Source organism: Melopsittacus undulatus, chromosome 6 (genome assembly GCF_012275295.1).
Source record: "Melopsittacus undulatus isolate bMelUnd1 chromosome 6, bMelUnd1.mat.Z, whole genome shotgun sequence".
NCBI classification, from domain to species: Eukaryota; Metazoa; Chordata; class Aves; order Psittaciformes; family Psittaculidae; genus Melopsittacus; species Melopsittacus undulatus.
In genome coordinates, this window is record NC_047532.1 from 46,604,283 (window position 1) to 46,620,126 (window position 15,844).

General features: G+C 42.7%; 1 protein-coding gene across 1 annotated transcript; it reads left to right on the forward strand.

Annotated features, from left to right (window-relative positions):
• Positions 1 to 350: 350 nt before the first annotated feature.
• Positions 351 to 15,402, forward strand: LOC101869138 (cytochrome P450 2J6-like). Its single transcript, XM_031043020.2, has 9 exons — positions 351 to 669; positions 1,941 to 2,103; positions 3,226 to 3,375; positions 4,569 to 4,729; positions 6,281 to 6,457; positions 11,502 to 11,643; positions 12,283 to 12,470; positions 13,622 to 13,763; positions 14,871 to 15,402. The coding sequence occupies exons 1-9, from the start codon at positions 499 to 501 to the stop codon at positions 15,047 to 15,049; spliced, it is 1,473 nt and encodes a 490-aa protein (XP_030898880.1). The 5' UTR covers positions 351 to 498; the 3' UTR covers positions 15,050 to 15,402.
• Positions 15,403 to 15,844: the final 442 nt, after the last annotated feature.

Consider the following 15,844-nt stretch of genomic DNA (forward strand, 5'->3'; position numbering starts at 1 on the left):
AGCAAATCTGTTGTAACTGACATGTAACGCTCATAATCTGAATTAAGCAATTCTGACATGAACAACTATGGATGCTTTTAAAGTTCCCAAGGAAGATGAATCTGAGTTTCACTCATGTAATTTCCAGTGGTCACGAGCTCTTACCTGGTGTTGTCCCAGTCCAGGTGTCCCAATACACACCAGCAGTTCCCTGATATAAGCTTCAGGACAAATACCTAAGTTACAAGCAGTTGCAAGTTTTCACACTGGGACTTGCTGTAACCAGCTAGGTGTGCTTTTGGTCAGTGATCAGTGTAACATACCTCAGTATGGGAAATACATAGGGTGCAGGAAAAGGGCAGGCAGTGATGAAGAGGGAGGAACAGAGGGAGGGAAAGGAACTGGGACTTGACAGAACTCAGTCTGCAGAGACAACTGGTGGAACAAGAAGGAAAATTAGCGTTTCCAAGCTCCAGTACCTTCTTTTTGATAAAGACAAGCTGGTAAATCAGCTCTGAAATGCTGACAATAAGTCAAGCTTTTGTGGTCCTGATCATTTTTTTGTTAATTATTGAGTTTTTCAAACTGCGAAAGGCATGCAAGCAATTCCCTCCTGGACCAACTCCTCTCCCACTGCTGGGAAATTTGATGCATCTGAACTTTCAGTTTCATCGAGATCTTCTGATGGAGGTACTTCTTATAAGATGCTCTTAATTGATTAATTTTAGTTAGAGCTTAAGTAAAACTGATATGCTAATAGCAAAGTGAAATTTTGAAGTCTTAGAAAGTTACAGATGAGGTATGGACACATAAAGATCAACTTGATTTTTACATTCAGGTCACCTTTTTATGTGGAATTTGTCATTTTTACAAGAAATTTAATGTTCTCATGAATCAAATAAACTTTGGGGACAAGGTTTCTGACTTTAATAACAAGTCAGAGAATACCAGTTATTGAAAAGATGCTTCTCCACTGCTGCTAAGCCCATACATGTTACTTTTAAAATTCTGACACATTGTCTAACTCAATGACAAATTGGGTGACATGGTGCCTGTGCTTGTAATATGGAAATGGCATACATTCCCTGTCTTCCAACACCTCCTTTAAAACTATGTTTTTGCCACTTGGTTTTAGAAGCAGTTGCTCCTCCCCAGGCCATGTCAGTCCCTCCCTGTAGTCTGGCAGTAATTCTTGTAATGGTTTGCAGATGACCTCTAATTCAGATCTATGCTTGACACAGTATGCTCAGATCACTGAGTGCAGTGCAGACTCAGGCAAAGGCAGTACCTAAAGAATTATCAGGAGAAGCAAGGATCTATTGTGATCAATTGAATGTAATTCTGGTGGCACCTTAGACACTGTCTACCACCTCTTTTGTATCATTATGTGTGTGTTGAAGCAGAGTGCCATTGTTGGGCAAAGCTTTTTCCACAAATTACTGAATTTCCTCTATCATACACTTGCCCCTGCTTGAACATCTCTCTGTCTCCAGTGATCACTGCTTTCCTGTGAGAAAAGCATGACTGGACAGAGCCTTGGCCGACATGGTCTAGGGTAAGGCATCCCTGCCCATGGCAGGGGGGTTGGAACTAGATGATTTTAAGGTCCTTTCCAACCCGAACTCTTCTATGACTCAGCTGCAGCCCACTGGCACTTAATGGCTGTTGACTGGTTTCTGGTGGTGCCTCCTCTTCTGGAGCATGCAGATGGAGCAGATTTAATCACTTAGTTTCCTTTGCAATAGAAGGGTTAGCTGGAGGCATAAAGTCCTAGAGAATCACAGAGCATGGCTGTTCCACTAATGAGGTACAAATATTGGATTAGATGTGATGCAAAGTAAATGATGACTTTCTTTAGTCTGCTGCAGTGTTGCTGCAGCCTGTGCTTTGAAAAGAAATTAATTTTACCACTCCCATAAGCAGTTTCATCTGTTCTTTTCTGACATATTTTCCACTTACAGCTGGCAAAAACTTATGGCAACATATATACTCTGTGGTTCGGGTGGACCCCAGTGATCATACTGAATGGATATCAAGCAGTGAAGGATGGCATGACTACACACCCTGAGGATGTTGCTGGGCGGATGGTGTCGCCTTTCTTCAGAGCAATGGCCAAAGGAAAAGGTGAGGTTTTCCTGCCATAAGTAATGCATGGGAATGATGACTTGGCAAGCTGTTCTCCCTTGTTAGATCTTCTACCCTCCAATTCCAAATGCTTTCCCATCAGACACCATCAAAGTCCTCCACCAGCTCTTGAGAATAACTTGCTATTTGCCATGACACTTATTGTACCAAGTTTTTCCAAGCTTGGGAAACACTCCAGATCAGGTTGATTCTAGGTGACCTTTTTGCTACGATCAACATGGATATGATCCCAGCTCAGAACTCTGCAATCTTGCCCTCCTCACAGAACAATCCAATTTGTAGCACATGATTTTGCTGAATGTTCCATGCAAAGCTTGTTTATACATTTGCTATCTGTATACATTACGATTGCCAAACATCTTCCATCATGAGCAAGAGACTTATAACACCATTCTTCAGAAATCTCTTTTCTGTGTTTGCTGCCAGTCTTAAGCACTTGTGAGAGTGCCTCCAGCACCCAAAACCCCACATCTCCTCAGTGTATTTCAGCAGTTTGCGTCTTTCCTTTTTTCTCTCATGCTTCTGCTATACCAAAGCAAACACAGATTGTTTAAAGCTAAATCACAGTAGCAGTTCAGGGCCTTCAGGTAACCACTAGTGCAATTTAACAGTCAGTGGAATGGTCTCCCTTCTGGAGGAGATACAGGAACTAAATGTCAATTATCCTTTGAGTTCAACATCTCAGCCTACAAGTATCACATTAATTGATCTACATCTCCATAAACATATCCTGGCCCTGTACACCACTCTGTACAAATTCATCCAGTTATTCCTGTCTTGAGCATACCTATTAGAGTATAGCTAAAGCAGATATAAAAAGACATCTTAAGGTTGTTTTGGGTTTGTTTGTTTGTTTTGGTTTTGTTATTTTTTTAAGACATCAAGAAATGGGGCAATCAACCTTAAAACGCCCTTTTCAAAGCTTAACTACAGTCAATATTACAGTTTGGGTTTGTTTGGCCATGATTTCTGGTTGCTGATAATTTCACCTAAAGATTCTTGTATAACAGTATATTTCCGGATTCACTCCATATATTTAATGCTTTTTAATGAATTGTTCATCTCTATGGCAAATATTAATATGCCAGGGAATACCCTCAGGTATTATATTGGCAAGTGGTCGCTCCTGGAAGCATCAGAGACGCTTTGGTATAATGACTCTACGTAATCTGGGAATGGGGAAAAAAGGCCTGGAATATCGAGTGCAAGAAGAGGCCTCTCACCTGGTGGAGTTTTTTGTGAACTTAAAAGGTATCTATCTGCTAATATATGGATCCAGGGCTAAAAAGTGTCTGATTTCTTCAGTATGCAAGTTTACCTCTGCCTTTCTAGGGTTGGGGTAGGCCTAGAGTGGGGCATCCAAAGCCTAAAGAGCTGACAGAAGGTAGTGTTGCAAGTGTGATTTTTTTTTCCCTAAAAAGCTGTTCATAAACCCACTGAAGTCGGGAACTTCTGAAATTCCACCTTCATGAGCTTATCATTTCCTCTATGAGATGATTGCACAATGATATGTTGTCACTGAATGGCACAGCCAAGCCATTCCCAGACTGCCTACAATAAGTAACTAAAGAGTATTGCAGAGATTAGTCATTCCTCTAAATTTCAGTAACCTTAGATGCCATGAGGTAAACTGGATATTTTATTGTCTGTCTGGATAAGTAGCTATCAGCAAGAGAATCAAAGAAAGTAGGAGGTGGGAGAGAGCTTCAGTGGATTATCAGGTTCATCCTAGAGTCCAATCTAAGATAATTTCTATCCAAATAAATTTTAATGGATGTCTGTCTCATACCTTAAAGAAAAACCCAATCAGATAGAGATAGGATGATCTATCAGCCATAGCTGAGACTGCAGTAGTTTTATTAAGTACATGTTGCAGTTCCCACCCATCTATTCTGCTTCTTAAACCTTCCCAAGTTCCTTCAGTCTTTCCCTCTAAGTATTTTTTTAATGTTTTTGAACATGTCTTTCACTGCCTTCTCTTAGTTCATCTCCAGTGACATTTCTTCCTTCCCACATTCTGACTTGTCTTCTTCCACACACCTGAGGACAGCACATTTGATATTATAGAATCATAGAATCATAGAATAGTTAGGATTGGAAAGGACCTCAAGATCATGTAGTTCCAACCCCCCTGCCATGGGCAGGGACACCTCACACTAAACCATAATTATATCCTCTAACAGCTCTTATCTGTACAGTGTTATTTCCCAGGAAGCATTATGATATTGTTTTAGAGCTATGAGGATACAGTTTAATCGTGTCCTTTGCTCTAAGACTATGTTTTATTTTCATGAATATATATTAATGCCACATCTCTATCCTCATTCATGCCCTAGCTGGGTAAAGAGAACACTTTTTGTAATCTCTAATAACATCTTCTCCTATCTGCATGAGGAACACCTGAAGAAAGCATTGAGAGTGAATACCCATTTCTGTGTTTGCAGGAAGACCTGTGGATCCTTCTTTCCCTCTTTTCCATTCTATTTCAAATGTAATTTGTGCTCTGGTTTTTGGATATCATTTCTCTGATGAGGACGAAACTTTCCATGAACTGATCAGAGTCACAGAGAATTTATTCAGATTTGGAGGCAGCTTTGTGCATCAGGTGAGTAAACAATATGCCTTTTTTTTTTTTGTCCCTGAAATAGGTAGAAAATGGAAGTGTGGATACAAAAATAGGACTTCCTGAAATACAGAGCAACTGGGAGCTAAGAGATGTTCTAGGGCCCTTATTACTGTGTCCTGGGTTCAGCAGTAGCCATCATTTTTTGTTCTTCTTAGTAGCTGGTGCAGTGCTGTGTTTTTGACTTTCAGCCTGGGAACAGAGCTGATAACACCGATGTTTTTAGTTGTTGCTAAGTAATGTTTAGTCTGACCAAGGACTTGCTGAGTCTCATGCTCTGCCAGGGAGGAGGGGAAGCTGGGAGGGAACAGAGACAGGACACCTGACCCAAACTAGCCAAAGAGGTGTTCCATACCACAGCACATCATGCCAAGGATGCAGAACTGGGGGCAGTTACCTGGAAGGGCTAGATCACTGCTCGGTCAGGCTGGGTATTGGTCGGTGGGTGGTGAGCGGTTGTATTCTCTTCCCTTGGTATTTCCCTTATCATTATTATTCTTGGTGGTAGCAGCAGTGGTTTTGTGTTATACCTTAGTTACTGGACTGTTCTTATCTCAACCTGCGGGAGTTACAGTCTTTCAGTTCTCCTCCCTATCCCTCTGGGAGTGGAGGGGGATGAAGGGGAGGGAGTGAGAGAGAGAGTGTGTGGCTGGACTTAAACCACGACATACTGCCTCCTTGGTTTTGAGTCCATTCTTAAGAACTCTCTTTGCAAGTTTAAAGGGACCGTGTCTCTGACTCTTGGCTTTTAAGTCTTTCAGCATTGCTGAGACTGTTAACAGAAACCTTTAAATTTCATTTGAGACTGGAGCTTGTAATAAATTTGATCTCTGTAATGCTGTTCCACCTCTATTTACTTCTCTTGTTAGGTCTGAAATAACAAAGAGAGGAGATAAAAATGCCATTTGCTTGGCAGGGTGGAATGTCAGATGCTGCAAAGAGAGAACTATCCAAGCTATAGGACAATTCTTTGAGTTGACAAATATGTGTATAAATACATAGAAAATAAATGTATGTGTACAAATACACATATATTTCTAACCACCAGAACAATTATTGGTCTTAGAGTAGTCATGAGGACTCTGAGAGAGAAAATTAAATTAGCTCATAGAGTGATACCCAGCCTACATTTTCTCTCTGTGAGCTCCACAAGTTCCACTAGTTACTTGGGGGTTCAGACTTGTTAATCCTAATAGCCACATACTATCCAGAAAGGATGTCCTTACATTTTGAGTGTGTGGAATGTAGGGTCTCCAGCTGTGATGAAGTAAGGTCTTCTACTGATTTGCATTAGTCAAGTAAAGTTACTGGCATGAGCAGAGTGTGTTCAGTACTCCCTTGACCCCCCAAAACATGTCAAAATTACTAGTAAAGTTTTCTCATGTGATGGCAAAAATCTATTCAAAGCAGTGCTGATTTGTTTACTCCACTATCAATGTTTCTAGAAAGGACAATTCAGCCTTTTGGTGCTTCTAAAAGCAGCTCTGTTAGTGACAGATAATTTACGTTACCTCTTGTCTCTCACTCCCACAGCTGTATGAAATTGTCCCCTGGCTGATGTGCCACCTCCCTGGTCCTCATAAGAAGGCACTGTCTTGCTATGATGTCCTGAGTTCCTTTGCAAGAAAGGAGATCAGAAGGCATGTGGAGAGAGGGATTCCGAATGAACCACAGGATTTCATTGACTTTTACCTGGCTGAGATGGAGAAAGTAAGTGTTCATTCTTCCTGATCACACGTTTATGAAATATAAGGACAAATGGACCATTAAATACAGTCTGACCCTTTCTATCATAGTTTCTTACATTTTATAAGCTCTTTCATGTAAATACAGTGCTTGGGATTTACCAACTCTGTTTCCCAGAAAGGCATCTTGTTTTATGTTTTACTTATATGAACAAATTATCATAAAGTATTTTAGGGTGTGAACTCATGAACTATCATGCGCTTTCCATAAATATCCATGTGATTACTTCAATCCTGTAATATGATTGGGATTTAATATGATAAATATGAGACAGTTTATATCTGTTGGTTACTGAACTTTTGTAGACCATCTCATCTTCTACAGCAGTGTACCTCATGTTTACAGTGAGATTAAATGTGCATGCATAGATAATTATTCTGAAATAGCTGATATGCTGCTTTGGGTTTCAGTGTGCATCCTAACACTGGCTGTCTTTGTGCCACACAACTATATGGTTACTCCTCTGAGCAGAAACTATTTGTGGAGGATCTTCCCTTTACTGGAAACTCCCTTTAGGTCCTGGTCTGAGGAGATTGTCCATTCCTTAAAGGATTTCCAAGCTGTCCTAAAATCCCTTGGTATCATTCAGCATGGCAGCACCAAAGAGAGAGAAGTCCTTCCACCTTCAGCCTCATCCCTTTCAGCAGTTGCACCTCAAAAATGCTTGCCTACCTGATCATTGGACCATCTTTGGAATAGATATTTTATGCATCACACCTGTCAGTTTTCTTGACAGATAGATGCCGTCATCAGCAGGTCCTAAATGGGATGAATTTGGGGGTCCCAAGCCTGTTGTTCCTGTGTTACCTCTAATTTCCCCACAGTTTGGGGCATGATTGTCTTAGCATCTATATTTGAATTGGAGGCCTAGGAAACAATTTCACATGCAATGCCATAATAAGCTGTTAAGATTCTTCTCTCACCAGACTATTATTTTCCACAAAAGGAAGTGACTCATGAACCAGAGAGGCTCTTCTAAGAGCACTGGAGTTTCTGCTCCAAGCATAGACATTTTTGGAGACACTTGGGAGCTAAACAAAGCATCTTTTTCTTAGGGTAGATGAAGTTTATATAGCTTCTACATCTGGCTTTCATCTAGTCAGGCTGTTGTGTTCTCAGTGTTGGCTCATGGGCTCTGCAAGGAGCTGATATGCCCTCTTGTACATTATGTACAAGACACAGGGGAGGACCTTCCAAAGGCAAGGAGGATTGGACAGGTTAATAAATGGTTAAAAGGGTGGTGTCATAGTCAAGGGTTTGGGTGTCTTGGACATGGGGCCCACATTTGTAGGCCAGGCCTACTGGGGGCTGGTGGAACTGCTCTGATAAAGAAAGGGAAGAGTGGCTTTGCTGGGAGGCTTGCCAGACTGGTCAAGGATGCTTTAAACTAGTTGAGTTGGGGGAGGGGAGCATCATTCCATCCCAACACACCCAGTCAGCTTCCAGCACCCATAATAAATACTCTGACCAATGTTGTAATATTCTAGCCGCTCCAGCCACTGAGCCGGCTTCATTTGGAGCTCACATCAGACGCCTCTATACAAATGCCCGTAGCATGGGGAATAAACAAGAGGAATTAGAGATGTGGGCACATCTACGGGGCTATGATATAATAGGCATCACCGAAACATGGTGGGATGGCTCCTTTGACTGGAGTGTTGGAATGGAAGGTTATAGGCTTTTTAGAAAAGACAGGCCCGGTAGGAAGGGAGGGGGAGTTGCCCTTTATGTTAGGGATAGGCTGGAGAGTATGGAACTCTCTCTGGGGACAGGTGATCAGTTAACAGAAAGTTTGTGGGTCAGGGTTAAGGGGAAATTGGTGATGGGACACATTACTGTGGGGATATGTTACAGACCGCCTGATCAAGAGGAACCTGTGGATGAAGAACTCTACAGACAAATAGGAAAAGCCTCACGCTCACAGGCCCTTGTTCTCATGGAGGATTTCAACCACCCTGACATCTGTTGCAGCAACGGTACGGCCTGGCACAAGCAATCCAGGAGGTTTCTCGATCGTGTGGAAGACAACTTCCTTCTGCAAGCAATAGAGGAGCCGATGAGGAGAGGTGCCCTGCTTGACCTCGTGCTCACCAACAGGGAAGGGCTCGTTGGAGATGTGACTCTCCAGGGAAGTCTTGGATGCAGTGATCACGAGATGGTTGAATTTGAAGTCCTCAAGACAGTGAGAAGAGCGTGCAGTAAGCTCACTGCCCTGGACTTCAAGAGAGCAGACTTTGGACTCTTCAGGAACCTGCTTAGCAAGGTTCCATGGGATATAGCCCTAGAGAGCAAGGGGGCCCAAGACTCTTGGTTAACATTCAAGGATCACCTGCTACAAGCTCAGGAGTGTTGCATCCTGACAAGAAGGAAGTGCAGCAGGAGGGCCAGGAGACCTCCTTGGATTGATAAGGAGCTGCTGAGAAAAATTCACAGGAAAAAAGAGGCTTATAAAAGGTGGAAGCAAGGACAGGTGGCCTGGGATGAATACAGGGATGTTGTCCGGGTAGTTAGGGACCGAGTTAGAAAAGCTAAGGCCCAATTCGAGCTAAACTTGGCAAGGGATGTTAAAGATAATAGGAAGGGATTTTATAAGTATGTAGTGGCTAAAAAACAGACTAAGGACAAGGTAGGACCCCTCCGGAAACTTTCGGGAGAACTGGCTACACAGGACTTGGAGAAGGCTGAGGTTCTGAATGGCTTCTTTGCCTCGGTCTTCACTGGCAAAGGCTCTGACAGCAGCACCCGAGTCTTGGAAGGTGGACGCAGGGAATGTGAAAACCTAGACCTTGGGCCCACTGTAGGAGAGGATCTGGTTCAAGACCGTCTTAAGAACCTGAATGTACACAAGTCCATGGGACCTGATGAAATCCATCCGCGGGTCCTGAAGGAGCTGGTGAATGAAGTTGCAAAGCCACTGGCCATCATATTTGAAAAATCAGGGCAGTCAGGTGAAGTTCCTGATGACTGGAAAAAGGGAAATATAATCCCCATTTTCAAGAAGGGGAAAATGGATGACCTGGGGAATTACAGACCAGTCAGTCTCACCTCTGTGCCTGGCAAAATCTGGGAGCAGATTCTCTTGGAAGGCATGCTAGGGCACATGAAAAAGAGAAAGGTGCTTGGTGACAGCCAGCATGGCTTTACTAGGCAAAAATCCTGCCTGACCAATTTGGTGGCCTTCTATGATGGGGCTACAAAAGTGATGGACAGGGTGGAGCAGTTGATGTCATCTACCTGGACTTGTGCAAAGCGTTCGACACTGTCCCACATGACATCCTTGTCTCTAAATTGGAGAGACATCAATTTGATAGGTGGAGCACTCGGTGGATAAAGAACTGGCTGGATGGTCGTACTCAAAGAGTTGTGGTCAATGGTTCAATGTCCAGCTGGAGACCAGTAATGAGTGGTGTCCCTCAGGGATGGGTGTTGGGACCGGTCTTGTTCAACAACTTTGTCGGTGACACGGACAGGGGGATTAAGTGTGCCCTCAGCAAGTTTGCTGATGCCACCAAGCTGTGTGGTTCTGTTGATAGGCTAGAGGGAAGGAATGCCATTCAGAGGGACCTTGCCATGCTTGTGAGGTGGGCTGATGACAACCTTATGGAGTTTAACCATGCCAAGTGCAAGGTCCTACACCTGGGTCAGAGCAATCCCAGGCACAGCTACAGGTTGGGCAAAAAGGAAATTCATGGTAGTCCTGTGGAGAAGGACTTGGGGGTGTTAGTCAATGAGAAAATGAACATGAGCCAGCTGCAGTGTGAGCTCACAGCCCAGAAAGCCAACTGTATCCTGGGCTGTGTCAAAAGGAGCGTGACTAGCAGGTTGAAGGAGGTGGTCCTGCCCCTCTACTCTGCTCTCGTGAGACCTCACTTGGAGTACTGTGTGCAGTTCTGGTGTCCTCGACATAAGATGGACATTGAACTGTTAGAACAAGTCCAGAGGAGGCCACGAGGATGATCAGGGGACTGGAGCACCTCCCATATGAAGATAGGCTGAGAAAGTTGGGGCTGTTCAGCCTGCAGAAGAGAAGGCTGCGTGGAGACCTCATAGCAGCCTTCCAGTATCTGAAGGGGTCCTACAGGGATGCTGGGGAGGAACTATTCATTAGGGACTGTAGTGATAGGACAAGGGGTAACGGATTGAAACTTAAACAGCAGAGGTTTAGATTGGATATAAGGAAGAAATTCTTTCCTGTTAGGGTGGTGAGGTAATGGAATGGGTTGCCCAGGGAGGTTGTGAATGCTCCATCCCTGGCAGTGTTCAAGGCCAGGTTGGATGAAGCCTTGGGTGATATGGTTTAGTGTGAGGTGTCCCTGCCCATGGCAGGGGGGTTGGAACTAGATGATCTGGAGGTCCTTTCCAATCCTAACTATCCTGTGATTCTATTCTATGTCTGAGTGATTATGACAAGATTTACTAAAATAAGCATTTTAGAGGCAAAGATGCAGTTTATTCTGGTGTCAGGGGTGTAAGTCATAGAAATATGTTTACTTTAAAATGGTTTTGCTTAGTGTCTTTTCTCTAATTGTTTTTATATTTTACGCCCTTACTATAAGAAGGATCTACTTAGATACCTCTCTCCTACCAGTTCACATCTGTCCTGGAATGAGAGAAGAAATTACTCTCAAGATGTTCTGTTTTTCTGTTTTCCCTTGGTATTTGCTAGCACCATTTGACTGTTCTGGAGAGACCAAGGCCTGAGTGACACATTGTGGAGCACTTATTTAGAAGTATACTCTAGGCTAACTGCAAAACTTGTAGTGTGCTTTAAAGTTTTTGTGATTAAGTCAAGAGGCATAAAATTGCCTGGTTTTTAATGAAAGAATATTCCATGCCATGAAAATGAGCCTTACCATGTCCATTTGGGAAACCATTAATCTCTTAGTACTCATCAAAACCTACAATTTTTAATTTTCTTTGTGCAAATGGAAATAAATACTCCCCACATGGGAGGCATGCACAATGACCTAATTTTTATACTTTAAATTCAACTTTTTATCATCTACAGTCTAAAGATGTGGTCAAGCCCAAGTATGATGAAGACAATTTGGTATGTGTTATAAATGATCTTTTCCTCGGTGGATCAGAGACCTCAAGCACAACACTGTACTGGGGACTTCTCTATATGGTAGTGAATCCAGACATCCAAGGTGAGAAGGATTCTCGCTGTGAAATGCTGTGGGTACTCCAAATGCTAGTGATAGCTGAATATAATGAGTTGCAGGTGCAAGAGCCACTAGTTGAGCCTGGCTCTCGCTCTCTGTAAACACAAAGAATGGCAGCAGAGGGAAAAATCAGAGGCCATCCTGTGTCCTGACCAAACCAGGTGGCTGAAGGCACTTGCAGTGAGACAAAAGTTGCCCATACTTGGACCAGCTCTGCTCAACTCATTCCTTGCACTGCAAATTAATACCTGAAGCATTTATGTCAATTTTGCAAACAAGATTTAGATTTTTAAGATAAAGTGAACTAAACAATCTCTAAATACCTTCAAAACCTGGAGCAGATTGACTTGCCCTACACCCATCGAGCATTCTGTAAGATAAATGTCAGAGATGGAATAAGTACAGTGTAGTCATTGTGTATGACTCTGGACCACACTGTTACCCCTCCCTTCTCCCCTACCCCCATTTTTATTTTCATATATTAAACTCAGGTATTAAATCACAGGTTATAAAATTCACGTGCTATGTTGAAATAATACATTTTAGTGCTGCTCTCAGACAAGACACATGCATAAAATATTTTATGCATTTTTCCTATCTGAAATACTGTGTATTTCTAAACAGAGAAAGTGCAGAAGGAGGTGGATACTGTTTTGAGCCCTTCACAATTAATTTGCTACGAGGATCGGAAAAAACTGCCTTACACAAATGCTGTGATTCATGAGATACAACGCTTCAGCAACATTGTTTTTGTTGGCATGCCCAGAGTGTGTGTGAGGGACACAACTTTGCTAGGATTCCCTGTCAAAAAGGTATGGACATATTTCCAGCCTCTGTTCTTTCTTCAGCAGAGACATTTAGCTTTTATTTCAGTTTAGCAACCCATTTTCCATCTATAAACTGTGCTCCATATAACCCAGAAATGTGGTGCCTGGGGAAGGGTTGCCATTTGTGGCTCCAGGAATGTCTCTCACTCGGCATGTTGACACTCAAGACAGCTCATAAGACCCCTGCCCCTACCACAGAAGCCTGAAGTTTCTGCCTAGCTGATCAAAGCACAACTGCAGAGATCAGTTCTGCTTGGCTGGGGATAGACTGAGAAGGGAAACTCGTTTGCCAAAGCACTGGTTAAGACATCCCTGCCAGCTTGGCACTGCCAGCACTCCTGGAATGGAGGAAGACTTGTGAGAATATGGCTCATAGTTCCACTGACTCCAAGAGCTAAGGGACCTACCTAAATCCGTAACAGCTGAGAGACTGACAGCTACAGCTGACAGTGAGGAAGTTGCTCCCAAATACTGCCTAAGACTGTTCAGAGCCAGTAAAGCTGGGTGCCAGTTCTCAGTGTAAAACACTATCAAGAAACAGGAATTGATTGCTTTTATTGCAAGAGAGATGGGAGAGGCCAGCACCATTACTGGCATCTGGGACTGGCCCCACCTAACTCATTTTGTGGTGAAGGTTTCACACCTGTCTGCTTCTGACAGCCAGGTAGCTAAGGCACACAAACTGGTCTGCTGGGAATAACTTGTAAAGAAAAAGCCTGGAGTACTACTGCTAAAAGGACACAGAGGTTGTTATCGTTGAAGTACTGCAATTATTTCTGCATTTCTCTCTCTCTTAAGCATGACAGGAGGTTTCCAATGCTGGGACCTGAGTATCAACAGGAGAGTTCTGCTGGAAGTGTTATGGAATAGCTGTAAAAGTGGTCACAACACAGTTGTACCAACATCACTAATGCTGTTAACACCCACTGACACAGCTTCAGGGTTGAGAAAAGATAATATTCAACTCAGGAAAGGATCACAAACTCCAATTTTCTAGGAAAACAAATGGTCTTCTAACCACATCATATCTGCTCATTACAAAGAAATGGTAACAAGCAGCAGTTTTATCTGCCAGGCAGAAACCGATGGGTGAAAATCTACAAGTTGGAACTAAATCAACAGTTTCTTCCTTGCAGGGCACTATTGTTATGCCAAATATAGCATCTGTTCTGTATGACCCTGAACAATGGGAGACACCTCGAGAGTTCAACCCTGGCCACTTTCTGGATAAAGAAGGAAACTTTATAACTCGAGAAGCCTTCTTACCATTTTCAGCAGGTAAATGCACTGCCAGTTTGAACTGACCCAACAAATTAGATGAAGAATACAGAAGTGTGAGACTATGGTATTTCTTCAGATAACATCTCTCTCTGCTGTTTGCTGCTTTTAAAGAACGATACTGGATTGTTTCTGCCAGGGGAGATGCTTCTATGCTATCAGACCCCAAACTGTTCTTAGGACTCCGTAGTGGGAATCCAACTTAAACTCCTGGATTTATTAGGCATATTGCATGCTGCAGTCATCCACAGATTTTGACTGTAGTATTCCTTATATGTACATTTTTTCCTGAGAAGCAATGCATCCTGTGTGTCCTGGAGCTACTTGTAATTCTTTTTAAAGGAACAAGCTGAAAGAAAAGCAGAATGCATTCTGGTAAACAAAGGATTAAGTTCTTGCTTACAGAACTGAAAGTCCAGTTGCAAAGGAAGGAAATAAGATAACAGAGCACAGTTAGCAATCACATTTAGCATCCAAGTTCCTACTCTGTTGGTTTTGGTTTAGTTTCTCTGTTGATATAGCAGAGTAGTCACTCAGTTGTCCACTCAGGGGTGATTTCTTAATGCAAATGGCTTTTTCTTTCCTTTAATTTGTCTGCTAATCTGGAAATATGAATGTATTATTTACCTGTTCTGCTCATGCCATTGGTTCCAATGATGAATCCTTGGAAATTACATTGGTCTCTCATTTTTTGCCTGTAAAGTGGCCAACCCTTTGTTCAGTTGCAAATACAATTGCTAAGTAATTTTGATCCACTGACGTTAGCTCACTAAGAAGGCACACACAAACAGCTGGCAAATTCTTTGTCCATGACCCTGAAGCTCAACAACATAAAAGAATTTTCTGCCAGGCCAAACAAGGTCAAGAAAGAAATTATGATGGTACCTCAGGCACTTTCACCAGGATTTTCATTTGGCTTTTCCTAACCTATGACATTGGATGAGATGTCTCTGAGAATGAATTCAAAGTTTTGATTCTGTGGCTTTCATGATCCTGGCCCCGAACAAAAGAAAACATTCTGCTTATAACAGGAATGAACAGTTATTATGAAGCTGAAAAATTCCTCAATAATTCACTTTCCTCCCTCTCCCCACCTTCCTTCTGCAGGGCACCGTGTGTGTCTGGGGGAGCATCTGGCAAGAACTGAGCTCTTTATTTTCTTTGCCAACCTGCTGCGGGCATTCACCTTCCGGCTACCTGAGGGGGTGACGAAGATCAACACAGAGCCCATTCTGGGTGGTACACTGCAGCCCCACCCCTACAGGATTTGTGCCATTCCGCGCTAGGCTGCCACACATCACAGAGCAGCATGGGACATCTACCTTCATCTCAGTGCATTTCCTCTCAAATATGTAAACCTCCTCCTTCTAGCCAGGATATTGGCATTAGTCTAGTCCAGGGCTATTCAGAAAGTACATGCAAGCCACAGTCCATCCTATCAGTACTTTTGGTCCAGTCCTTGTGAAGTTCTCAGGTATTCTTGCAAGGATCTTAACCATTTGCTTCTATTGGAGTGCACTTGAAACAATATTCTATGATTCCCAGTTGATGCCTGCATGCTGTGTCCTAGCCAAGCAGAATCATTATAATGCTCACTCCTGAGCAAACCTCAATAAAATTCAACAGAGGATCTCAACAAGAGCTGAGTAGGTGTCATTTCTGTGAGTGGTTTGATGACCTCAAGTAATTTGACTCTGGAAAACACACTTTTAAAGCCCTACTTTGGTTTTAATGTTCTGAACTTTGCCACTTCAATTTGTTGACAGGTTGCAAATTACAAAAAAAATAAACAAACCCCAAACAAACAGAAAACAACACCCAAACCCAGGAAACATGTTAGAATGTGGGTGTGTTAATGTCTTCATTTCATGTTATGTATCTCCCATAAGGAAGATAGAAGGTCAATCTGAAGTTGAAGAAAGAAACTGAATTTTGAGGTCTATTAGCAATGTGAACATGTGACTTGGCAGCCTGATCATCATTATAATGTATTGCCAAGTGATTGGTTTGTTAGGGTTGTTTTGGTTTTGGTTTGAGGGATATTTTTTTCCCCCTAGCACACCCATTATTGCTCCTGCTTG